Genomic DNA, 25,375 nt, shown 5'->3' with positions numbered 1-25,375 from the left:
ATTACCAAACTTTTGCATTCTTCTTTTGTGATGCTTTTCCAGGCTTTCACCGCAGCCTCTTTCAGTTGTTGTTTGTTTTGGGGGGTTACTCCCTTCAGTCTCCTCTTCAGCAGGTAAAATGCATGCTCTATTGGGTTTAAGTCTGGAGACTGACTTGGCCAGTCTAAAACCTTCCACTTCTTGCCCCTGATGAACTCCTTTGTTGTTTTGGGTCGTTATCTTGCTGGATGATGAAGGATCTCCCAATCAGTTTGGTTGCATCTTTCTTTAAATTAGCAGACAAAATGTTTCTGTAGACTTCTGAGTTCATTTTGCTGCTGCCATCATGTGTTACATCATCAATGAAGATGAAAGAGCCCGTCCCAGAAGAAGCCATGCAAGCCCAAGCCATGACATTACCTCCACCGTGTTTCACAGGTGAGCTTGTATGTTTGGGATCATGAGCAGATCCTTTCTTTCTCCAAACTTTCGCCTTTCCGTCTTTCTTTGCCTCATCAGTCCATAAAACTTTTTCCCAGAATTTTTGAGGCTCATCTCTGGACCTTTTGGCAAATCCCAGCCTGGCCTTCCTATTCTTCTTGCTAATGAGTGGTTTGCATCTTCTACTTTTGTTCATGAAGTCTTCTGCGAACAGTAGATTGTGATACCTTCACTCCTGCCCTCTGGAGGTTGTTGCTGATGTCACTAACAGTTGTTTTAGGGTCTTTCTTTACAGCTCTCACAATGTTTCTGTCATCAACTGCTGATGTTTTCCTTGGTCTACCTGTTTGACGTCTGTTGCTTAGTACACCAGTGGTTTCTTTCTTCTTCAGGACATTCCAAATGGTTGTACTGGCTATGGCCAATGTTTGTGCAATGGCTCTGATTGATTGTCCATCTTCTCTCAGATTCACAATTGCTTCTTTTTCACCCATAGACAGCTCTCTGGTATTCATGTTGGTTCCACCTCTAAATGCAGTCTGCACAGGCAAAATCTATCGTACCCAATCTGAAACTGAGCTCAGACATTCAGTGCTATTTATTGTTTGAATAATCAATGTAATTGGGAGACACCTGGGCAACAAAACACACCTGTCAGTGACATGTTCCAATACTTTTGCTCTCATGAAAAATGGGTGGGTTCAAACAAAAGGTGCTATCTTCTAAGTTGTGTATCAGATCCAGATGTAAATACCTGGAAATAAAAGCTGAAATGTTGATCTCTTGTCCCATATTCATCTTTTGATGTCAAACCCAAATATTTTCAGTCTACAACAAAAATAAAGGAATTGGACTAACTGTTCCAATACTTTTGGAGGGCACTGTATACACATATACCAGCTGCCAAAACAACTTGTACAATACAAAATAAAAAGACATAGGATATATATACCAAAAGAAGAATGGGTAAAATGTCTCTTTTATCAAAGGCATACTTAGTGATGTGTATTTTTGCAGTATTTGTGCAGTTCACTGACAAAATATAATTCTGGCTTCCCCTCAGACAGCAAGAAATCAGCAATGCAAATACTATGAATTTGAGTATTAAAATCAAAAACTCCCTCTATGTCAACAAACACAGGCAAACAGTAGTTTCACAACATCAGCACACACTTGGCTCATTGTGGTCAAGCAAAGGTCGACAGGCCTTCAGCTCAGACAGACACTTGTTAAGTTGTAAAGTAGATAGTTGACAGCTTTCGTTCAGTCTGTGAATCTCTCCCTCAGCTGAGTGGTTCAAAGCACCACTCATTGGGCTGTCATCTTCTCTTGGCTCTCAATTACAAACTGTAAAAACATGACAGCTGTTCTGGAAAAGTTGTTATATTTCTCACATGAATTTTGGAGCCCAAAGAAGGCTTCTCTGTCTCAGGATATTTCATCTTTTGCTTTAGCTTATTTTTTTTTTAAATAGTTAACACAGTTTAGAAGCTCAGAGAGGTCACAAGTCATGACCAGTGCCACACTTATCCCACGGGCTAAATAGGTTGTTTTCATGGGAGACATTTTGACATGTCACAGCAGGAAAGGCACAGGTGAAAATACTGAAATACACGATGATTGAATTCCATGCAGCTGCTTCAGTTTCAGGGTCCTGGTATTGTGCTGTAGAGTAGAATATAGGCTAATACATCTTTATTGTCTACCAGGGGTGGAAATTTGTATCTGGCTCACTAGACACAAAAGACAACACTGTAAGAAATAGACAAATAGTCAGTAAAACAAACATAAGGTCATTACAAAACACTTAACACATTAAATCAGCTCAGTGTCTGTCTGTGGTTTAAAACTCATCTGTCACTTTGTTGGGTTAAGGATACAGATTGCATTTGGGATGAAGGACTTCTTAAATACTCTTTTAGCTGTCAGAGGGACTCTATAGCACCTCCTGGAGCTCAAGAGCTCGAACTGGCTGAAAGGATGGTTGCTATCTGCCAAGGTACTTATCCTTTCTGTTAAGAGATGGGTCAAGGGCCTTTGAGGCTTGTCAACTATTTTACTTGCCATTGTCACAATCCTAGAGAGTTTATTCTTGAATGTACAGTTAAGATGACCATATGAAGCAGGGAGGTGAAAAGTTAAAACATTGTCTAAAACACTAATCTATCCATCCATCCATTTTCATCTGCTTATCTGGGGCTGGGTCGCAGGGGCAGCAGGCCAAGCAAAGCACCCCAGACATCCCTCTCTCCAGCAACGTTTTCCAGCTCCTAAGGCTTTCCCAGGCCAAATGAGATATGTAATCCCTCCAGCGTGTCCTGGGTCTAGTTTTGTACACTAATTCTAAAATCTGCTGACTAACACCAAGGCCACAGAGTTTGCTAAGAAGATAGTAGCTGTAAACATCTCTTGAAAATATACTCAGTATTTCCACAGAAGCTCACGTGGAGTCCAGAACCATACTAAGGTATTCAAAATCTTATGCAGTTTCAACATGTTGGCCGTCAGGTGAAAATGGATCTGTCTTCAGAAGTTGTTTGTGCTAATAATTCTCTAGTCTTGGCCACATTCATTTCCAACTTGCTGATGTGACACCATGTTTGAAGGGCCTTAGTGTGAGCCAGGTCGGCAACTTCACCCGCTGGGTCTGTTTTCTGTAAAAGACCAACTAAAGCCATGTTGTCTGCATATTTAAACAACTTGTCTACAGTGAAAAGGTCTCTTATATTTAACTGTTGTAACTGTTGTATTTAATTGTGTAACTGTTTTTCCAGGGTTGCATCTAATAAAATAAGTAGATAAATAAAATGTAGCTTGTGTCTTTGTCAGGCTACACAATCAAAGAAACAGGGCTTCATTTATGATTTGCAGGGTTTGCTTTATTGCATTTTAATGGAAAAAATAAGTGCAAAGCTAAAGGGTTCAGTGCTTTAGAGACAGTCATACAGTATATTAACTGTTGAATTACCAGGTGTCTTTACTGTCTTTTTTTGTCAATCTTAACTATGCTTGTACACATAGGAAAATATGACGTAAACTGGAATGATCTTCTATTTCAGGGTGTTGACCTCCATTTCAGCCGAAGGTGATGTTGTTCCAGCCCACATTGGCTGCATCCATGTCTACAAAGTTAATGTAAATCCTGAAATAAACACAAAGAGAAATAGGTTAATGAGATCGGAGCACGGTATGTGAGATACAGGAGTATTTAACTCAGCAAGTTTTGGTCACCATGTTAGCTTTACTCATCAAATTATGTGCAGTAATAATAATAAATCAATTTATATAGCAGTACAAATAGAAATACAAAACAAATAGATACACATATATGTACAAATATGTACATGCATTCACACAAATAGGCACGTACATAAATACACCCATACTGTAAACACATGTGCTCTGTGCAAAAGCTTATGCACATATGCACAAAACACATATATTCATATACAGACACTTAAAATATTCTACCTTACAGAAATTGCCTCCTAAAAAAGGGTTTTTAAACTTTTTTAAGAAGTGAATACACAAGTGGATGATCGTATCATGACAGGAAGTGCATTCCAGAGTTTGGGAGCATACGGATCTGGTTGCTGTGTTTATTCGTACCTGTCAGGAGAGATGCCCAGGTGTTTGTTGAGCAGTCCACACAGGAGTTTGGAGTATTGCTTGTTGTGAGCACCGCTGATCTTACCAATACTGTGGAGGGAGCAGAGAGCACAGGGGTCTCCCTTTCCTCCAAACAGCATCATTTGGTCAGCGTTAATATGCACGGCAATGTACTGGAAGACAGAGACACAAAATGAGACAGTTTCAGCATCATCAGCTTGAAGGGTGTAGCAAGGATTTTATTACATAGTGAAGTCATGAGTCCAAATTCCCCCACTGCAACCCAACTCTGTAGACATTTCAAACAAGTTACCAAAATATCTGTTTGACTTACAATATTTTCTCTACATAATGACCTAAATGTTCTTTAATATCATTCTGGTGGAGAAATGTGGAACCTCTGTAACATATTTTAACTAATTTATTTCCCAGAAAATACCTTCAGTGGCAGCTACACCTCACTAATACAGATCATCTTGCTGGTTGCACTGGTTAAACCATGGCCTATACTGTGATGAAGTGACAGAGATCACTAATACCAACTTTAAATTTTGGTGGCAAAATATTTTTTTGTTATGAACATTCTGGAAGGATGTTGCTCTGAGTAGTATCCAGTACAGTTTGCATGACATGACAAAAATATTTAATATTAAACTGTGGGTTTGGTGAACTGACGCAGCTGATCAATCATCTACCAACTTTGCAAATAACAGTCTGGATTATGTTTGCATAGTTGCACAAGAAGCTCGCCTCATTCATTCAGCAGAGGGCCATGTGATCTCTACTTTTAGCTGCAGTTAAATGTGAATATCAGGTGTTGGTTGCACTGCACTCTATGTAGAAGTTAAACCTATCAAGCTGATGCAGTAGAAATAAAGGCAGATAACCTGTTTCATTGTGAATCCCAGGTTAGTACAGGGTCTGCAAATGCGCCCCTGGCCTACCTACCTGTACAGGTTTGCCCATGGCTTTGGCCAGCTCATCCGTAGCCTCGGACAACAGAGCCGTCGGTACATCACTTTTGGCCACGTTGGTGCTCACAACAAACATCGGCATGATTGCTCCTTTTTAGAGTCGTCTTTCTCCCCTTGTTAAACACACTGTGCTTCACCAAGCTGCAGATCCTGTGATTCTGCCCCCAAGCGGAAAAAAGACTTCTTCTCCTCTTTTTTAATGCGTGCAGTCATGCAAAGAAAAAGACCACAGCGCCTCCTTCAGTCCTGGAAGACACCTCTGTTGACACACGCTAAACAGAACGACAGCCAAGTAGTAGCTAAGTATTTTTGTGTTATTATTTCCTTATTTTGTTCACACTTGCTCACACATAACACCACATTTACAGTCTTGGAAATCTGGGGCGAATATGTGCTTTCCAGGGTGCGGCTGTTCTCGAGTGTAGGGTAATTACGGTACTGGGCATGCGCAGTGTTCTCAAGCATCATTAAGCAGTGCCGAAGGAGGAGGCGAGGGAGAGAAAGCAGTGGCAGGGAGAGAGAGGGCAGAAGTTGGATGGCGCTTTCCTTTGTCACCGTGTCTCCGTGCCTGTGATCATCGAGCGAGCCTATCTGCGATCCGTGAAATCGCACCGTCTGTCGCCGTTTCACGTCCAAGCGGCCCCGCCGGATTTCATCCAAGAAACGGTGCGTATACAGAGCTAAATTAGCCAGGCTGCTAACGCGATCACTTTCCAGAAGGAGAGGTTGCTGCTCCTCTTCTCCTCAACGTAATTGTGTGTCGGTGTCATTACAAGTTTACTAACAAGCTAACCTGACGCAGGCTGTGTATTCAGTGTTAATGATTCAAATAGAGCTGCTGTGTTGTCTTTAATTAAACGATGCAGAGGTGCATGTGTGTATCAGCTGTCGCACGTACTATATTATAAACAGTAGCTGCTAGTCAACCAATAAAGTTAATGTTCCTAACTGACATGTATTGTATATATTAAGTGGCTATGGCTGTGTATTAGATTGACACTGTGAAACTTTCTCAGTGGGAGCTAATGGTGATGACACGCTGCCTTGACAACACAAACTGTTATTGATCCACCATCAGGTCCGAACCTGTGGCCAAGATGATGGAGGAATCGGTGTCCACGTTTGAGACGCATCTGACGGCTGTCATGGACAGTCTGATCCGAGCCTCGGTGTGCGAGATCACCAAACTCTTCCAGGACATGGTGAACGACTACCTGGTGGAGCTGTCCCTCAACAGGAAGGAGAACGAGGCTCTCAAACAGCGGCTGAAGCTCACCGAGAACAAGCTGAGGACCGAGCGCAAGTACGGGATGGGCTGGGCTGCCAACCGCCGCAACGCCGGGCTGGCGGCAGCGGAGGAGGGGGGTGGAGGAGGAGGAGGGCGGCAGAAACGAAAAGTTGAGGTGGCCCGTAAGTATTGAGGATGGCTTTTCCTCCCAAACAAGGAGGCATGCATCACCCTTAGTGTCATACATGTAATGCTGTACATCTGAATCTTCAGTGTAATTGTGTGTGTTAATGTGAGAAACAGGGATCTTGCTGTGCAGTCAGGGCTTATGTGAAGACGCACTTGTTTTGTTGGAAACCATCTGGCAAGAGCTGATCTCTCCCTCCCTCCTTCCTCTCTCCCTCCTCCCTTCCTCCTCCGCCTCCTCTTCATGTTCGCTCCCTCTGTCCTTCACCTCCCCCTCTCCTCTCTCTCTCTCTCCCCGCTGCATTCTGTCCCTCCCACTCCTCTGTGCTTCGGCACACTCTCTCCCTCCCTTCCTGCCGTGCTCCTCTCCCTCCCTCCCCCCACCTCCTTCACTTCTCTCTGTCTCTCTCTCTCCAACTCTTCCTCCTCCCCTTCCCGCTCCTCTCTCCTTCACGCCCTCGCCTCCTTCCTCTCTCCCTGCCCCCACCTCCTCCTGCTCTGCTCTCTCCTTCATCACGTTGCACACACACACATGCACATACACACACTCCCCCTCCCTCCCTCCCTCCCTCCCTCACCTCCTCCTCCTCCACTCCACTCCTCTCCCGCTCCTCTCCACCGCCACCATAATTACATACTCCCTCTCCACTTCCACTTCTCCTCTCTCTGCTGTCTCTCTCTCTCTCCTCTTTTCACCTTCTCATCCTCACCCCTCCTCTTTCTCCTTCAACATGTCCTCCCTCTCCTCTTCCTCCTCCTCCTCTCCCCCTTGGCCCCCGCCAACTCCACTTCTCCCTGTCGTCTCTGCCGCTCTTGCTTTTCTCCTCCCTTTCACGTGTTTCTCTCTCCTTCCCGCTCTCTTGTCTGTCCTTCTACGCCCCCTCGCTCCATACTCGTTCATCATGCTCACTTCCTCCCCCTGCTCCCTTTCCTCTCTCCCTTCCCCCCAAAACCTCCTCTCTGCTCCTGTTTCGCTCTGTCTCTCCAACCCCTCCTCCTCCTCATCTCCCACTTCTCCACCCTCTTCTCTCCTTCATCTCTCTCTCCTGGCCTTGCAATCATCTCCTCCCACTTATCTCTCTCCCCCTCATATTTCATTCTCTCTCCTTCCTGTCTCCCCATGCCCTCCCTCCTCACTTTCTCCTTCCTCTCTCACCTCCCTCCCACCCTTCCTTCGTCTTCCTCTCTTCTCCACAGGAGGCAAGTCAAAGAAGGGCCCAGCAGCAGCCTATGGCAAAGGCTGGCCTGGAGGTGTGTGGGAGGAAGGTGGAGGTGGAGGTGGCGGCAGCGGTGGTGGTGGAGGAGGAGGAGGAGGAGGAAGTGCAGGAGCTGTGGGGATGGTAGCAGGAGCAGGAGGAAGAGGGGGGAAGGAGGCCAGGGAGATGTACCTCATCCAGTTCCCTGGGGATGAAGAGGATGAGGGAGGGATGGTGGAGGACGAGGAAGGGGAGGGCAGCCTCAGCGGTGAGGGGGAGGAGACGGCCAACATCAAAGAGGAGGTGAGGGAGACGGGCTTTCTCAGAGGAGGAGGAGGAGGAGGAGTAGGAGGAGAAAGTGGCACAGCATCTCTGCACTGCTCAGCAGCTTCACACTGAACGCAAAAGAACATAGACAGTATAAAGAGAGATAACACAGAGAGAGTTGTGCCTGTGTTTTTTGGCCATCAAATCACTGCAGAGATGTGGTGGATGAAGGGAGCGCTATTGATTTGATATTTAGCTTCCAGAGGAGCCTGTTGAGGAGGGCCCTCCACATCTCAAGTATGGCAAGCTTTTAGGTGGAAATACTACTGGAAGAGGTGAAAAGCTGTTTGCTATTTCACCACATGACCAAGTGGCAGAGCGCAGATCCGCTCCTCACTTGTCGTCTGCATTTGAATATTCAGATCATGCAGAATGTGTTATTAGCCTTGCTGTGAAGTCATTACAGTGTGCTTTTGATGGCTGATAAAAATGGCTTTACATAAATATAACCAATCATATAGCTTTATAGACCTTGCCACTGGAATTGCATTGCTAGGCAACAGCTTGGGTCCATGTTTACTTCCTGTCAGCTGATGTCATTTACATACACAGCAAAACATTCCAACAGGAAATACAAATGGTTTTGTTTTGTTTTCAGCTTTTTTGGCTCACATGTTTGATACAAAATATATGAATAAATCAGTCTAAGTAGGGCCAATTTAGGGCATGTGTCCACATAGTGTTTCTGCAGGGTGCTGGGGAGTGCTTCATCCCAGAGCTTAATTTTTAAAAATCAGGTCAGAAATCATGGAATCACAGGGCTGTTCTGTCTCTGTTGTGACAGTCTTTGTCAGACATATCATATAGCTCAGATAGACACAGCCGGAACAAGCTCCTCCTGTTTTGGTTACCAGGGAAACGAGCCCTGGAAAAGGAGCAACAGTGACGACACCGGCGCCTTTCTGAAAAGTTAAGAGATATTCAACTAGAAGTGCTCGGAGCGGCTGCACAAAAAAGGAAAATTGCTCTGAAAAAAGACGCTGGGTGCAGCGCCTAGAGGGGCTGCATACACTCGTCTCATTGGGAACAATTTTTTAAAAAAAAGATGATTGCGTTCTTGCTCTCAGAAAAAACTGTGGACACATGCTCTTAGAGTGTTTATGCCGTCAAGTTTGAAACAGTCTATTCCCAGTTGCGTTGTAAACATGACTTGGTATGGTAGCGTCAGAACATACAGCTATGATGAGTGTTACACGTACATTACCAAACCATTTTGAAAAAGGCATTTACAAATTAAGGAATACATATCATAGTCTACCTGGTTTGAGGTACTCACTCAAATTAGTATGTTCTCTCTTGTTCCCAACCCAGTTTGCACAAACAGAGGGCTATCAACCTGCCTCTCTCCGACTAATCAAGGAGGCTTTGAAGATGGACCCGCCCAACCAGAACTTCCACCCCGGCTCCAGAGCCCAAAGCGAAGGTAATGAGCCCAGGACACACTGATTGAAGGAGGGGAAGTTAGTGAAATGTTTGGAGACCAATAGAAAGAAAGTGTAACTGATTACTTTCCCTCCCCCTCTGTTTGTCTCTACTCAGGAGATATGTCAGATCATCCACCAACCCTTCATTCAGGGGATAGAGAGGACGAGGACTGGGAGGTAGGTTCATCAGAGCCGTCGCAGGGGGGCATGACCATGGATGAGCTGAGGGGTCTGGAGTCCGCACTGAGGGCTGAAAGAGGGCGTGAAAAGGCTGCCATGACGGCGCCTCATCCTGTCAGTCCTGGCTCAGTAGTGGTGCGAGGCAGCGAGAGCAGCCTGGCCCCCAAGTACATTGGTCTTGATGGAATGGAGCAGGACGAAGAGCTGGAGCCACCCACCCTGCAGAGAGAGGAGCAGATAGGGCAGGGCAGGTTGAAGGACGCAGTGAGGGCCGGAGTGGAGCTGAGGTTAGGCTGGTCGAAGAAGTTGAGGGAGGGTGACTCGGCTGCGGGCATGACTGGAGAGGATGTGGTGGAGCAGGGAGAGTCGGAGCACCTGCCCCACCTGTCTGCTCCAGGGAGTGTCGGGGAGAGTGGAGGGGAAGAGGAGGGTGGTGGGGACCTGCTCCACTTCTGCCCACAGTGTGGAGGAGGCTTCACCTCAGAGGCTGAGCTGGAGGAGCACCCCTGTCCACTCGGAGGCTCTCATTTACAGGGCAGTGAGGAGGATGGTCTTTTCCCTTGTGCCCACTGCGGCAACACATTCAGCCACGCCTGGGCTCTTAAGAACCACGAGTGCGCCTGTGCCGCTGAACGGCCGCACTGCTGCGAGATCTGCGGGAAACGCTTCACACACTCGCGCTCACTGGAACGGCATCACCTGGTGCACACAGGTGAGAGGCCGCACCGGTGCCCTCAGTGCGGACGCAGCTTCAGTCGCCTGGGCAATTTGGAACGGCACCAGCGGATTCACACAGGCGAACGCCCATATGGGTGCGATGCGTGTGGAAAGCGTTTCAGTCGCGTGGAGTACTTGAAGAGACACCAACTCATACACAACAGTGAAAAGGCGACACTCCAGTGCTCCAACTGTGGAAGCGGCTTCAGTGACGTGGAGCAACTGAAAAACCACCAGTGTTTTTAGAGCACATCCTTCAAATCTCTGAATGAACTGGAAAGAAAAAGCAGGTTTTTAATTGAATGTGGCAGAATTCAGGGGATGAATGTGAGCGGAGGATGCTCATTTTATTTTCAGTGACTTTGGAGTTGCCTTTCTTATATGCTTTGACAGGATGAAGAAGTTAAATTAAGTTAAAGACAAGAAACAGGTACATGTGTGGAAGATTATTGTTGAATAAAAACAAAGAAGGTAAATGTCCAAAGTTGACAGGAAGACAGTTGTACATGGTGTTTCTCTGTGAGGGGAGGAATAAAATCAATCTCAAATGTTCTTCAGCCATATTAATTTGAAGTGTTCTCATTTGTATGTACAAAGCTTGTACTTATTTATGATCAATAAATTGTACATTCTTTTGTCTTTATATCAATAAGTCACTCATGTTGCAGCCGCTGACCTTGTTTTTTGCTGATACAATATAATTGTCAACTTGGTATTTTGTATGTTTGTGTTTTGGTCATATTAAGAAATAAATATTTCTATTCATCAGAAGGCTCATTACCAATTTCAGTGTTGCTTTATTGTTTAAAATCACAACATGACATTGATAAAAGAGGGAAGAAAAAGAATTTTGCAAGATCATAATCATCAGAAATATTAATTTCCAGCCATTATGAGACAAGACAACATTATAATTAAACACTCATATAGTAGCTAAAGCATGAGGGAGTCATTCTCAAGGGACAGTTCACCCCAAAATTAAACACAAATTTTTCTTCTATCAGTCTAGGTTGTTTTGGTGTGAGCTGCAAAGTGTTGGAGATATCAGCTGTAGAGATGTCTGCCATCTCAAATATAATGGAACTAAATGGCATTCAACTTGCGGAGCTTATAGTGACAAAACAATATATTTGAAAAACTCAACAGCAATGTTTTTTCCAGAATTAGAATCAGAGTAAGAAATACTTAATTGATCCTCGGGGAAATTGTGAAACCATGACCCGATTATGCAAGAATCCATTAGACCTTGATATGAGCAGTTACCGAACTACACCCACCAACTTTATCACTGCGCAGAACAAAGCGTGCATCTACTGCTTGCTCACCCAGCAACACTGAGCTAGCTAGTGTTACAGCTCAGCTGAGGAGGAGCCATTGTGAGCACGAGCCTCTTGTCCATGAGTAGATGCACGCTTCCTTCTGCGTAGTGATACAGTTGGCAGGTGTTGTGTGGTAAAGTAAAGAGTTCCTACATGAAACTATTCACAACAAGGTCTGTGGATTATCTTGAGTAACCAGGTCATGATTTCTGGAAAGAGACATTGCTGTTACGATTTTAAATTGCTTTTTTTTTTTTTTTTTTGGCGCCTTGAGCACCACAAGCTGAGCGCCATCTAGTTCCATTATAATCCAGACATCTCTACGGCTGATATCTCCAACACTCAACAGCTGACACCAAAACTGTCCAGACTGATATACAGTACAGGCCAAAAGTTTGGACACACCTTCTCATTCAATGCGTTTTCTTTATTTTCATGACTATTTATATTGTAGATTCTCACTGAAGGCATCAAAACTATGAATGAACACATGTGGAGTTATGTACTTAACAAAAAAAGGTGAAATAACTGAAAACATGTTTTATATTCTAGTTTCTTCAAAATAGCCACCCTTTGCTCTGATTACTGCTTTGCACACTCTTGGCATTCTCTCCATGAGCTTCAAGAGGTAGTCACCTGAAATGGTTTCTACTTCACAGGTGTGCCTTATCAGGGTTAATTAGTGGAATTTCTTGCTTTATCAATGGGGTTGGGACCATCAGTTGTGTTGTGCACACAGCCGACAGCCCTATTGGACAACTGTTAAAATTCATATTATGGCAAGAACCAATCAGCTAACTAAAGAAAAATGAGTGGCCATCATTACTTTAAGAAAAGAAGGTCAGTCAGTCCGGAAAATTGCAAAAACTTTAAATGTGTCCCCAAGTGGAGTCGCAAAAACCATCAAGCGCTACAACGAAACTGGCACACATGAGGACCGACCCAGGAAAGGAAGACCAAGAGTCACCTCTGCTTCTGAGGATAAGTTCCCATCCGGTTTGCGTTTAGTTGGATGATCATTTATTTTTCAACAGGACAATGACCCCAAACACACCTCCAGGCTGTGTAAGGGCTATTTGACCAAGAAGGAGAGTGATGGAGTGCTGCGGCGGATGACCTGGCCTCCACAGTCACCGGACCTGAACCCAATCGAGATGGTTTGGGGTGAGCTGGACCACAGAGTGAAGGCAAAGGGGCCAACAAGTGCTAAACACCTCTGGGAACTCCTTCAAGACTGTTGGAAAACCATTTCAGGTGACTACCTCTTGAAGCTCATCGAAAGAATGCCAAGAGTGTGCAAAGCAGTAACCTCTGATCTGAGCTGCTGTTAACTTGTGATTTCTGAGGCTGGTGACTCGGATGAACTTATCCTCAGAAGCAGAGGTGACTCTTGGTCTTCCTTTCCTGGGTCGGTCCTCATGTGTGCCAGTTTCGTTGTAGCGCTTGATGGTTTTTGCGACTCCACTTGGGGACACATTTAAAGTTTTTGCAATTTTCCGGACTGACTGACCTTCTTTTCTTAAAGTAATGATGGCCACTCATTTTTCTTTAGTTAGCTGATTGGTTCTTGCCATAATATGAATTTTAACAGTTGTCCAATAGGGCTGTCGGCTGTGTGCACAACACAACTGATGGTCCCAACCCCATTGATAAAGCAAGAAATTCCACTAATTAACCCTGATAAGGCACACCTGTGAAGTGGAAACCATTTCAGGCGACTACCTCTTGAAGCTCATGGAGAGAATGCCAAGAGTGTGCAAAGCAGTAATCAGAGCAAAGGGTGGCTATTTTGAAGAAACTAGAATATAAAACATGTTTTCAGTTATTTCACCTTTTTTTGTTAAGTACATAACTCCACATGTGTTCATTCATAGTTTTGATGCCTTCAGTGAGAATCTACAATGTAAATAGTCATGAAAATAAAGAAAACGCATTGAATGAGAAGGTGTGTCCAAACTTTTGGCCTGTACTGTATAGCACTGCAAGTAAGAGGAAAAGTATGAATTTTTGGTGTCCCTTTAAGACACTGAGTAGACACTACCTCAGAAGAACCCTGGCTATGATGGGTGAACTGTGTGCAGGTAAGTTAACTAGAGCGTCTCACCCACACTGCCCTTTAAACAGACTGATTGGCATTTTTAGCCTTGTTTGCAAAATGCCCTCCAGGGTCTCTAAAGACATCCGCCTCACATCATAACCCCTCACCGAGGCCTTCGCCTTGACATCAACCGGCACAATCTCCTCTCCACTGTTGCGGTCATTTCTTCCCACTGCAGCGTATGTGGGGAAAAAGGGCTTCACAGACTCATGAAGGTCAGATCTGTAGGATGGGCAGCAGTAGGCAGACCACATGTACTCGGGAACAGACACCCTGTTATTGATCCAGCGGGGCCCAGACTCATAAGGCATGGCTCCGGTGATCACAAACATGGACCCTTTGCAGAAGGCCTTGAGTTTTCTCAACACCTCATTCTCCAGATTGTTCCAGGGACCAGAGTTGGAGCCTTTCTGCTGAGGGACAATGTTTGTCAGGGTGAAGGTGGCCTCTTGGTCCTCTTTTGTCTTCTGGTGTGAGCTGGGGTTGAGATGACCCTTGGTGAACTTGGAGTTCTTGTAGTCGTCAAGCACCGCCTGGCTCTCAATCACGTTCTGGTCCACGGGGTAATGGAACTGTTGCATCTCTGGGCTGGCACGGGAAAATGCCAACTTGACGACAAAGACAGAGAAGGACATGTCACCGTTTAGAAGCTACAAATGAGCGTTTTGCTGCTTATTGATCCCTTAATACTGCTTGAGTTGAACAGTAATGTGAGTCTGTGTACTTGGGTGTGACTTATTCATTAAGTCTAAAAAAGAAAAATGGAAACAGAACTAATGAAATTTCCACCTTCCTTTCTAAGTAATCTAACAAGAGGAGAAAAAAAGGTGTAAAAACATTTTTGTATTAACACTTTGAGATAGGCTGCCTCTACTTCTGCTTGAAGGTTACAGTAAACAGTACATTTGTGCAAGTCATACGTCGACCACAATGACACTGAGTATGGGAAGTGCTAGTGCTCTTTTTCACATTTACCATCATCGTCTTACAACCCCAGAATAAATTCCCATTAGATCTACAAGCAAATGAAGCATTTTCATGGGTCTGTGAGATCTTCCATTTCCGATTTATGAAGACAAACTTAACTCTTAAACACTCTTGACACAGTCCCACACAGTGTTATTCTCACCTGTGGTTCATACTTCCATGATGAAATGGGCCGTTTGCCATCTGCAGGGCTGAGTATGTACGCAGAGTACAAAGGTGCACGATGGTGACGGTGATACAAACTGGCAAAGTGGTACTGGTTTTTGTAGCGCTGGCATATTGGCTGGTATGCTGCTGCACTGATACCTGTAGGAGGAGTTCCTTTATAAAAGAAACGGTGGCACTTGGAGAAGCTGTTGCCAATCTCTCCAAAGACCACGTCACCAAAACAGGATAGGAGCAGAAACACAGCTCCTGCTGATAATTGCAGCAGCTTCCTTAGAGACATCCTGCACAACAGAGCAGAAACCACCGTACCTGTGCTGGAGAAAGAGATGCTTATTAGTTCACAGAGAACACACACTTTATTCCTGAGACCCTCTCAAACCCAAACTTACTACAGTCTCTTCTTCCAAGCTGAATAGCAAGATGTATTTATTTGCAGAGTAGCTCAAACACAGACCAGAAACCTCTTGAAAGCTCTTCAGTTAAAAAGCCTCTAAGGTGGTACTGTCAGCATCAGCCCACAAACCACCACATGAACAATGTCACAATTCATCACTCACTTCCTCACTTGCTTCAGGGAAGTCACACTAGTTACCCACTTTTAAAAATGTAACAAGTAATATAATCATTTTGATACCTTTTTCAATAACTTGCAAATCAACAGAATGAATGTTATATTCTGCATAACATTTTACTGATATACTTCAGAAGGCGAAGCTTTCGATTTACTCGTCCATCCATGTCCCAACTCTCACCTCTGGTCATGAACTCTGGGTAGTGACCGAAATGTATCGCGGATACAAGCAGCCGAAATGAGTTTCCTTCGTGGGGTGGCTGGGCTCAGCCTTAGAGATAGGTTAAGGAGCTAGGATATCTGGAGGGAGCTCCGAGTAGAGCTACTGCTCCTTCACTTCGAAAGGGGTGAGTTGAGGTGGTTCGGGCATCTGATCAGTATCCTCCATGGCGCCTCTTGCTGGAGATGTTTCAGGCACGTCCCATTGGTAGGAGGCCCCGGGGCAGACCCAGAACACACTGGAGGGATTACATATCTCATCAGGCCTGGGAACGCCTTGGGGTCCCCCAGGAGGAGCTGGAAAGCGTTGCTAGGGAGACCCAGCCGCGGATAAGCGGATGATGGATGTATGGAGGTAATTTAAATTACATATATTTTCTCAGTAACTGCAACTGGTTACAGTTACCTGTATTTTGTTTACATGTAACTACAGTAGTTACACATAACTATGTAAACCCCAACACTGACCTCTATCACCACCACTGCCATCCATCTTGCCAGCACAACAGTAGTGACTGTAGAGGCAAGTAAATACTCCCATTGTGTGCACAGGATAAATGACTGGGACATTTTATAATTGATATGGCTGTCAAGAATGTACCCGCCTCTAATTGCATATTTGATTTTTGCAGGGAACACAGAGAAGAGAGGAATCATGGTAAGTCAATATGTGTGTCAGAATGTTCAATCAATCAAATTAGTGCCTGTGAAGTGCTCATCACAACAAGTGTCCACCAAAACTGTATTAACATCATTGAAATTGCCACAAAAACATCTAAAAGGACACCAAATTGTTCTTCTAATCAAAACCCAAAAGCCACCAAATCATCATAAGGCTCTTACTAAATACAACAAAGAAACAGTACAGGAGAACACAATACCACTCCTCTCTGTTATAATATGAAGCTACAGCCAGCAGCTGGTTAGCTTAACATAGAGACTGGAAGTAGAGGGGAAACAGCCAGCCTGGCTCTGTTGAAAGGCAACAAAGTCCACCTAATAGCACCTCTAAAGCTGCCTCATAAATGTGTTTCATGAATTTTGTTTAAAAAAAAAATTTCATACAAAAGCAGAAGTGTAAACGCAACAACTCATGGTTTTATGTGCACAATTTTTTTGGCCTGCAACTTTGTGGAGGCTTGTTGTCATCATGAGGTTAACAGGCAATCAGCAAAGATGCCAGGAAGTCTCTGCTACGTTTTTACAAACGGAAATTTGTACAGATTAAAAGCTAATTATAGCCTTACATGCTAATTAATTAGTTTTAAAGAGGCTGGTAGGCAGATTTTGATACTGCTGGACAGAGCCAGACTAACTGGGCTATGCTTATCTAAGCTCAAGGGACTGTTTTCTACTTATCAGAGGAGGGGTTGTCTGGGGTGGAATTTTATATTGTTTTATTTTGACTCTCCAGGAAGCTACAAATATTTTTCCTTGAGCCTCCCTGAGTGACTGGCAGAAAATACATGACCTTCCCTCCACCATAAATTAGTTATTAGATTTTCAAAACTTTCCCTTTGACGTTTGAAAGTTAAAAGTAGAGGACAAAAATTTAAAGTTGAAAATTTTTTCACTCACTTGCATTCTGGTTATATAGAACAAATGGTCTATTGTTGGCCAAATTTTAAATGAGACGTAGATTTGGTTATGTTTTTTTTTTTTCTGACATATGATGTGTCCAAGGACTGTCAGGAATTTGAAAATCTAATGATAATTTCAGTATTTACAGTTTCCAGCTACGATAAATGGTTTAATTTTGGCGATTTTTAAAGAGAACATAGCTTCCAATCCTGCGCGGGTGGGTTTGGAAAGCATGTTTTCTTCAAAAATCTGCAATGTAATAAAAACAAAATACAACCATTTAAAATTTTTTGCCCCTCCCTAAGCCAAAATAAATATAAGACAAGACATAACACCCTCACAAGTGCTTAAAAAATTATTTGACGTGTCTCCCCCTTTTTGCACGACTTTTTGCAAATTATTTTGGGGACGATACACAACTGAAACATCAGCTGACATGATAAGTCATTTAAACTGGGTCCTGCTTAAGGTCCTCCTCGTCTAGAAAAGGGTCCTTGTGTCAAAGTTGAGATTCAAGAACTGATTTTTTCTCAGTTTTTTGCTTAAATGTAACATATTCCTGAATGTATTTATCTAAATTACACAGCCAACCTGGAACCACTTAGTTTTCCAGCACCGAAAAACTTTACATTGCACAGACAGAGGGATAAACCGGCAAGGAGGAACAGGTGCCTATTCATTTGCTCTGCTTTGGGCTCCCCAGCAGGTTGATCCAGCCATACAAGGTAGGGTAGTTGTTAAGGTACACGTGTAATAATTAACTAATTAAAAAAACAACCAGACAAAGACACACTCAGCACTTCAGGTGGCACCAGGGGGACATTTGCCTAGGGTGCCGAATGTGCTAGGTCCTGCACTGCGTTGTGCTGTTCACTTTCTGCATGAACAAAATGTGAAATGTGCAACCATTATTTGGAGGTGTTTGCATTTGAGTGAACAAAAATAGTGTTTATTTAAAATTAAATAAACACATTCTTTTTCTTAAGAAGGCTCTCATCTTCACCATTTCCATTTTGTTTTATTAGTAAAATCATGTTACAAGATGACACTGACAAGAGGTGAAAACTATTTATTTTACAAAACTCTAATTATAAAAAAAAAATGCTTTCAGCAACATATCTGTGTCCTGATTAATCACACACTCATTAAGGAATTAATCATGAAAAGATGTGCTGTACATGGTGATTACTGAGTGCACACCCGTAGCAGGTAATATTTGATTTCAAGAAGGAACTTAAGCTTTTCACCTTCGCTACTGACACCGCCCATGAAACAGACTGATGGGCATGGCAAGCCTTTGTGTCAGGATGCCCTCCAGAGTCTCTAAAGACATCCGCCTCACATCATAACCCCTCACCGAGGCCTTCGCCTTGACATCAACCGGCACAATCTCCTCTCCACTGTTGCGGTCATTTCTTCCCACTGCAGCATATGTGGGGAAAAAGGGCTTCACAGACTCATGAAGGTCAGATCTGTAGGATGGGCAGCAGTAGGCAGACCACATGTACTCGGGAACAGACACCCTATTATTGATCCAATGGTATTCAGACTCATAAGGCATGGCTCCGGTGATCACATACATAGACCCATTGCAGAAGGCCTTGAATTTTCTCAGCACGTCATCCTCCAGATTGTTCCAGGGACCAGAGTTGGAGCCTTTCTGCTGAGGGACAATGTTTGTCAGGGTGAAGGTGGCCTCTCTGCCCTCTTTTGTCTTCTGGTGTAAGCTGGGGTTGAGATGGCCTTTGGTGAACGTGGAGTTCTTGTAGTCATCAAGCACCGCCTGGCTCTCAATCACGTTCTGGTCCACGGGGTAATGGAACTGTTGCATCTCTGGGCTGGCACGGGAAAATGCCAACTTGACGACAAAGACAGAGAAGGACATGTCACCGTTTAGAAGCTCCAAATGAGTGTTTTGCTGCTTATTGATCCCTTAATACTGCTTGAGTTGAACAGGAATGTGAGACTGTGCACGTGGGTGTGACTTATTCATTAAGTCTAAAAAAGAAAAATGGAAATGGGACTAATGAAACTTCCGCCTCCCTTTTCCTAGTTATCTGACCACAGGAAAAAAAATGTATGACAGCATTTTTGTATTTGCACTTTGAGATAGGCTGCTTCTACTTTAGGGTAATGGTAAAAACTTTATTTCAGGCTGAAGCAGAGTAGTTATACACACCTCACACAGATGCAAGACTATTAGAAAACAGTGTGAATGTTACTCAGACAGCATGTCAGTTTACACTTGTTACATTCTGTCTTTTCAAAGGTTTCACAAGAAACTGACACTATCTACTCTTAACATGAAGTCTTTTTCAAAATAAACTTACAACATAGGCAAAATTCTTCATTTTTCAATTGATTTTCTTAAATTTAGTCTTTTTAACAAAAGCATGTGGTTAGTTTAAGAAAAAAACATGTCATGGTTTGGCCTAAATTCACATGGGGACCAAACAGCGGGCTCCCGTAGAAGTGTGGAGTTTGTTTGACCCATCCACCTTGCTCTTTAGTTGCCATTACAAACTGCTACCACTGACTGACAGTGGTAATCGACGACTTGGGATGTTAACCCCTGCTGCTAAATCTGATGTGCCTGGTGCGTATCATATGGCTGCAAAAGGTGCCTCTGTGAAATGGTCTCTAATGCTGGAATTACTGATAAAGCGACACCTTCTGTCACATCGTCTCTTATTGCCTTAAAACATAAACACAAATTTAGTTACTTAGACAAACTCTACAGTAATTCACTGAACAAAGGAAATGATGCGCTGTTGTAGAAAAACCATAACCAGAAACGAGCTTTTCTTTACTCTGCCATTATTGGAGCTATTTTTTCCTTCTAATCTATATAATCAGTGGACACTAGGGGCGTAAACATAGACAGTGCAGGCGGTGTGCTTGCACTGGGGCCTGTGAGGTGCAGGGGACCTTAGAGAGAGAGTGAACCCCCAGTGACTTGTTGGGCAGAGAATGGGCCCTTATGAGAGAGACTGTCACCTTGGAAACATGCCTATGTTAAAAGATGAACTCTCATTTAAAATGGTGCTTTTGCTGAATATGGCCTCGAAAAAGGCAAACCCATCATCCCTCGTTTTTTTGTTTGTTTTTGGTAAAATAGTCAGTAGCATCTATAAAAAAAATCATATGCTTATTCTACATAAACTATAAATATACTATTAAAATTATTAAATTAATAATGAATAATTTCTTATTTTCTTTAGAAATGTGATATACAGATATGAAATCATGATTGCTCTAAAATGTGTGTTGACATTGTCCAGTGTCATGCCTCTGTTTGATAATGTGACCAGATGATACGTGCATAATAGCGTGCACTGGGGCCTATTGTAACTACATTACGCCACTGGTGTACGCTCGGTTTATTGAGTACATCTATTTAAAACTAATGCAGCCTGCCACACAGCAGCCCAGCAATAAATCATTCTTTCATCAAGGTTGTAACAATAAAGTTAAAACTTTTTTTCACAAGGTGTTTATTACACTTTAGGATAATTTTAGATGATGTCGTTTGTGGTGCTGTTAACCTGTGTTGCATTATACAGAGGTGTGTTTCTGATATTTAACCCACTCCCATTGATATAAATGGGTTGGACAAAATAATACTAAATATAATATAATAAACTGGCAACTGGGTGTATAGTCTGAGCACATCTTAACACATTATATCAAACACAGTAATGCTCAATAGACTCCAGCTTTAAAGATAGTGGTCTCTCTCTTAGATACCACACACTGTTTTACTTACCTGTGGTTCATACATCCAAGTCTTTCTGGGTCGTTTGCCATCTGCAGGGCCGAGTATGTACGCAGAGTACAATGGTACATGCTGTTGACGGTGATACAAACTGGCAAAGTGGTACTGGTTTTTGTAGCGTTGGCATATTGGCTGGTATCCTGCTGCATTGATGCCCCTCGGTGGAGTTCTATTATAGAAGAAGTCGAGGCACTGAGAGAAGTCGTCGCTGATCTCCCCAAGGACCAGGCCACCAAACCAGGGGAGGAGAAGAAGCAGGGCTCCTGTGGATGTTTGCAGCATCTTCCTTTGAGGCATCTTGCACAAAAGGGCAGCAGGTCGTTTGTTGACAGACTTCCTCTCAGACAAAGCTCCAGAGTTAGATAAAACCTATATTTCCTTTGTGTCCATTCAGTGTCACTGAGGTTTCCTCTTATATACCCTGACAGCAGGAACCCTGTGGGTGAGAGTAAGCCACCCCCCAACCCTATCAAACTTCCCCTGTTAACAGGCAGTCAGGCTGCCTTCTGGGAAACAATGGGTCTGCATATCCTTTTTTCATTAGTCAGCTGAGGTGGAGGCCATTTTTATTTCAAGTCTTCAGTCACATGTTAGCAAGGTGGGGAAAGAGAAGATGTGCTCTAAAACTTGAGCTAAACATCAACGCTGACCTTATTTGATTTTGATTAGAATATCTCATATCTACCGTCCTACATGCTATTTAAATGCTGCAGGAACTGACAGTGCAGTTTCTGCTTGCTCAGTGTTGTAGATGTTGTTGTTGTCTCGCAGACATCCCCTCCAGGACCAGATTTTTATAGCTGCAGGGACTACAGGCCTCTTGAGGTGCTGCAGCATTTCCCTGCAGAGCACCTGTCCCCAGCTTTCTCACATTTTGTCTAAAATAATGAAACATCTTGAAGTGTGGAAAAGCCACGACTACCTTGCATGATGCAGAGCTCCGTATGGATCGCAATGAGATGCTTGTGATGCCAACACATACTTTTATTCTTGTGTTCATACATCCCAAACTACCTCTGGGAGTTGTTTTAATGCATCCTCGGATGTTTACTGGCAATAATCTGCTGATTGATATCATCTCACCAACACACTCCACTGAGCAAGTCAGCAAGTTTCGTTTTCTGTCTCCAGTTTCTGTGTGGTCTTGTGTTTCTACTGTCATCAAAACTTCCCTCATTGAACCAGAAATATTTTCCGGAACATAAACGCTATAGTACTTCCATTATTTCTTAACTTACTTTACCAAAAGTCTGTACTGTCTTTATTTTGTTATGTGGTTTATCTGTTTGTGGGAAAATCTCCAGTTTCAGTCATTCTGCTCCAATTTGCCCAAAAATGATATTTTTATTGTATTAAGAAATTGTAGAAATGATGTAAAAATGGGGGAAACCAGAGTGATGATTACTGCAAACAGGGCTGCCAATACTGCCAATAGGGTGGGGGCATGCAGGCCAGCAATAATCATAGTTATCCTAAAAAAAAAAAAAAGCGATATTGATGACCACATTTTATTTAAATATTGAAATTATTCAAAATATTCACCATTATTTATTTAAAAAAACAAATAAACATTGTACTTATTGCTGCTCTAGTAAAATGTAGCCAATTTTGATCATGAAATCTCCTCAAAACTCCTGAGTCAGGTTTTTTTTTGCAATAGCTGCAGGTGGGGCATGAGAAATTTATTGATCTTAACTAGGAGAAAGAGAACCATCGTGAGTATGAGTATGTAAATACATGGATATGAGTAAAGCAGATTTTGGGAGAGCTTTTTCACTGGACCATTTCAGACATTGCTGTGGGTGAGTCTGACTACAAATAAAAGCCCAGAAGTAGATTTGGGACCAGGATGTACATAGGAGTGGAGTGAAACTATACTGAAGAGTACTGATACTACCATTTTATGTCTTATTTTGAGTATGGATAAGAGTGTGAAAAGGAATAATACACAGAAGTATTTATGTCATGTCAGATCATGCTCTGGGCTCATGAACACACTTTTTTTTTTTGTCATTTTCAGATTAAATATTCACTCGAAAGGAAGACACAGGAAGAACACATCCCCTTCCCCACTGAAAAATGATACATTTATTTCCATTTGTGATTTGTAAAGGTTCTCTTACGGCTAGAAATCAGAAATGTTGCTCCTTTTAATACACCCCGCCAGGACAAACGGGATTTCCTGGACACACACATTTATAAATTCATCGCTGTAATATTACTTGGATTAGTTGAGATTTAACAATTTAAACTGTTTAACTTTCTTCTGTAGATGTTAATCAGATTATCTAACAGTATATGTGACAATTCATGGACATATCCACATATTCTCAGTATAATTCTAGCTGAACTTGAATTATTCGCTCAACCTATGCTGCATAGGACAAGTGAGTAGCTCAAGTTCAACTCAGTTATACTGTATAGTTAAACATCTGAAGACAAAGCAAACCAGCTGAATCAACTAATAAGCTGTTGAAATGTTACAATTACTGCAGGTGGACTATCCAAATAAAGTTTTACCAATTCATAGCATAAAATGTTGCCTTGGCATTTAAGTTGTGATTAATACCTGAACATCTGGTCGTATTTCTTGCCAGAGGAGAAACTCCAGGGACAAACTGAGCTCTGTATGAATATTTAATTTGATCTTTGAGATGTGGCAGGTTTATTGAGGCCATCTAGTGAGCACTCAGGGACATGACACTTGGCAGCAGGCAGACAGGGACACAAATGCTGTGGCCTAATGGTAAGGTCAATGAAACTAGTTGAACTGTGAGTAATAATATTTTCTGTCACTGGTGATGAGTTGTAACCTGTAGATGGCCTGGAATTAACCATAGTTTCAGTTTCCACACACAGGAGAACTGCTGACAACACGGAAAGCACATGAGATCAGATGTTTGACTGTTTATCATAACACAGACTTTAGCTACCTGTTTGATAGTGATAGGAAAAATAAACCCTTCAAACAAAGACAGGATTGACGTCTGCATGTAGAAAACACTTTTATGACCCCTGGTGCACAAAAAAGCTGCCTGTTAGATAACTATTTCTTTATATATTATCTTGCTTGCAAGAGAAAATGGAGTATGACAGAAATTCTAATAAAAGACCCTCCCTCAGATGCAGCAAAAAAAAAAAAAAAAAAAAAGACAATACTTCTAACCACTCCCAATAATAGTCATACATCCCTCCCCTTGCTGACTTACTCTGTGTCAGCTTGTTTCTCTTCTTCATTGTTTTGTGTTGACTGACTCAGCGGCTGTAGGGTGTGTTGGCTCATTTACCTGTTGAAATAAAGTTGTACACTACAGCTTCACTCTGAAGCACAAGTAATGAGTAAGTTGGGTCAGCTAGAGAACAGTTAGCTGCACCGCAGTAAGTAGTTATGAGTAAATATTTAACTATTTACACTTATAATATCTGTGTAAAGAACTAGCTTGTGCAACCTGTTTTAAGTTCATGATGCCTGAATGACCATTTCGCAGTAGCTATTGCAACCGGCTTTTGAATTTGAATCCTGTTTTCCACAGTTTTAAATACTGTAGGGATTTAAAACATATAGGGAGAAAAAAAATTAATCATGTGCTCATACATGAGCACAGAGGCTGGATAGCCAGTGCAAGCCAATCTAAGCTGTTAAACAGTTTGTCAAACAATTGTCTTTACTCTCAGAGAGAAAACAGGTATAACCCCATTTACAAAAAAGTTGGGACGCTAGGTAAAATGGTAATAAAAACAGAATGCAATGATTTGTAAATCTTCTTTGACCTTTATTTAATTGAAACTGATAATTAAATAATGTTTGACACATTAGTACACAGATTAATTGTCAATATTAGAGACCCAACTTCCTGTCCCAACTTTTTTTAAACGTCTTGAAGGCATCGAATCCATAATGAGTGTAGATTTACATAAAACAACAAAATGTGTTAGTTTGAGGAGTAAAAATCTCGTCTTTGGACTGTATTTAATTGAATATAAATCAAAAGGGATTTATTGCATTCTGTTTTTATTTATGTTTTACACAGTGTCCCAACTTTTTTTGGAATAAAGTCATACAGTCAGAATATGTGTCCATCCCTCGATTTCCTGCGATTCAAAAGAATCAAAAGTGTTTTTCATAAAATTAATCCAAGTTATAACTATTGTTTTAACAGGATAAAGTGGTGTTGTGTCTGTAGGCCAGGTGCCATGAAACAAGTATTGCAACATAACACATAATTAATGTGTTTCTGAAGCCTGATTTTTATACACGTAATATTCATACTGGTTCAAATAAACAATTAGCTAGTATTTCCCATCTTTGCTGAGCAACAGTTTTGTGTAAATGGAATTAAAGCCTGTCCCACACCCTCCAGAGTGCCTGTGTCCTCATATAAGGAACATTTTGGGT

The 25,375-nt window shown here is 42.6% G+C and overlaps 4 protein-coding genes across 4 annotated transcripts; 1 reads left to right on the top strand and 3 right to left on the bottom strand.

The window, feature by feature from the left end:
- Positions 1 to 3,277: 3,277 nt before the first annotated feature.
- Positions 3,278 to 5,186, bottom strand: mif (macrophage migration inhibitory factor). Its single transcript, XM_049586222.1, has 3 exons — positions 4,978 to 5,186; positions 4,030 to 4,202; positions 3,278 to 3,562 (listed from the first exon to the last, which is right to left on the bottom strand). Exons 1-3 carry the CDS (start codon positions 5,083 to 5,085, stop codon positions 3,496 to 3,498), a joined length of 348 nt encoding a protein of 115 aa, XP_049442179.1. The 5' UTR covers positions 5,086 to 5,186; the 3' UTR covers positions 3,278 to 3,495.
- A 279-nt stretch (positions 5,187 to 5,465) lies between these two features.
- si:dkeyp-121d2.7 (zinc finger and SCAN domain-containing protein 5B) lies at positions 5,466 to 11,032 on the top strand. Its single transcript, XM_049586220.1, has 5 exons — positions 5,466 to 5,669; positions 6,082 to 6,413; positions 7,615 to 7,916; positions 9,252 to 9,363; positions 9,480 to 11,032. Exons 2-5 carry the CDS (start codon positions 6,101 to 6,103, stop codon positions 10,505 to 10,507), a joined length of 1,755 nt encoding a protein of 584 aa, XP_049442177.1. The 5' UTR covers positions 5,466 to 5,669; positions 6,082 to 6,100; the 3' UTR covers positions 10,508 to 11,032.
- Positions 11,033 to 13,518: 2,486 nt separating this feature from the next.
- Positions 13,519 to 15,334, bottom strand: LOC125894486 (endonuclease domain-containing 1 protein-like). The gene is made up of 3 exons (XM_049585902.1): positions 15,223 to 15,334; positions 14,808 to 15,147; positions 13,519 to 14,286 (listed from the first exon to the last, which is right to left on the bottom strand). Exons 2-3 carry the CDS (start codon positions 15,111 to 15,113, stop codon positions 13,681 to 13,683), a joined length of 912 nt encoding a protein of 303 aa, XP_049441859.1. The 5' UTR covers positions 15,114 to 15,147; positions 15,223 to 15,334; the 3' UTR covers positions 13,519 to 13,680.
- A 3,122-nt stretch (positions 15,335 to 18,456) lies between these two features.
- On the bottom strand, positions 18,457 to 21,311 carry LOC125895026 (endonuclease domain-containing 1 protein-like). The gene is made up of 2 exons (XM_049586797.1): positions 20,971 to 21,311; positions 18,457 to 19,062 (listed from the first exon to the last, which is right to left on the bottom strand). The coding sequence occupies exons 1-2, from the start codon at positions 21,274 to 21,276 to the stop codon at positions 18,457 to 18,459; spliced, it is 912 nt and encodes a 303-aa protein (XP_049442754.1). The 5' UTR covers positions 21,277 to 21,311.
- Between the last annotated feature and the right edge of the window lie 4,064 nt (positions 21,312 to 25,375).

This window comes from Epinephelus fuscoguttatus, linkage group LG9 (genome assembly GCF_011397635.1).
Source record: "Epinephelus fuscoguttatus linkage group LG9, E.fuscoguttatus.final_Chr_v1".
In the NCBI taxonomy this organism is placed as follows: Eukaryota; Metazoa; Chordata; class Actinopteri; order Perciformes; family Serranidae; genus Epinephelus; species Epinephelus fuscoguttatus.
The sequence above is the reverse complement of the archived record's forward strand: the minus strand, read 5'-3'. Positions and strand labels throughout refer to the sequence as shown.

Excerpts from the sequence above, each read along its gene's own strand:
- mif (XM_049586222.1), bottom strand. The coding sequence starts at position 5,085 with ATGCCGATGTTTGTTGTGAGCACCAACGTGGCCAAAAGTGATGTACCG. Across the intron at positions 4,203-4,977 it reads CCATGGGCAAACCTGTACAG|TACATTGCCGTGCATATTAA; the intron begins GTAGGTAGGCCA and ends TCTGTCTTCCAG. Across the intron at positions 3,563-4,029 it reads CTGGGCATCTCTCCTGACAG|GATTTACATTAACTTTGTAG; the intron begins GTACGAATAAAC and ends TGTTTATTTCAG.
- si:dkeyp-121d2.7 (XM_049586220.1), top strand. The coding sequence starts at position 6,101 with ATGATGGAGGAATCGGTGTCCACGTTTGAGACGCATCTGACGGCTGTC. Across the intron at positions 6,414-7,614 it reads ACGAAAAGTTGAGGTGGCCC|GAGGCAAGTCAAAGAAGGGC; the intron begins GTAAGTATTGAG and ends TCTTCTCCACAG. Across the intron at positions 9,364-9,479 it reads CTCCAGAGCCCAAAGCGAAG|GAGATATGTCAGATCATCCA; the intron begins GTAATGAGCCCA and ends GTCTCTACTCAG.
- LOC125894486 (XM_049585902.1), bottom strand. The coding sequence starts at position 15,113 with ATGTCTCTAAGGAAGCTGCTGCAATTATCAGCAGGAGCTGTGTTTCTG. Across the intron at positions 14,287-14,807 it reads CATGGAAGTATGAACCACAG|TTGGCATTTTCCCGTGCCAG; the intron begins GTGAGAATAACA and ends TTTGTCGTCAAG.
- LOC125895026 (XM_049586797.1), bottom strand. The coding sequence starts at position 21,276 with ATGCCTCAAAGGAAGATGCTGCAAACATCCACAGGAGCCCTGCTTCTT. Across the intron at positions 19,063-20,970 it reads CTTGGATGTATGAACCACAG|TTGGCATTTTCCCGTGCCAG; the intron begins GTAAGTAAAACA and ends TTTGTCGTCAAG.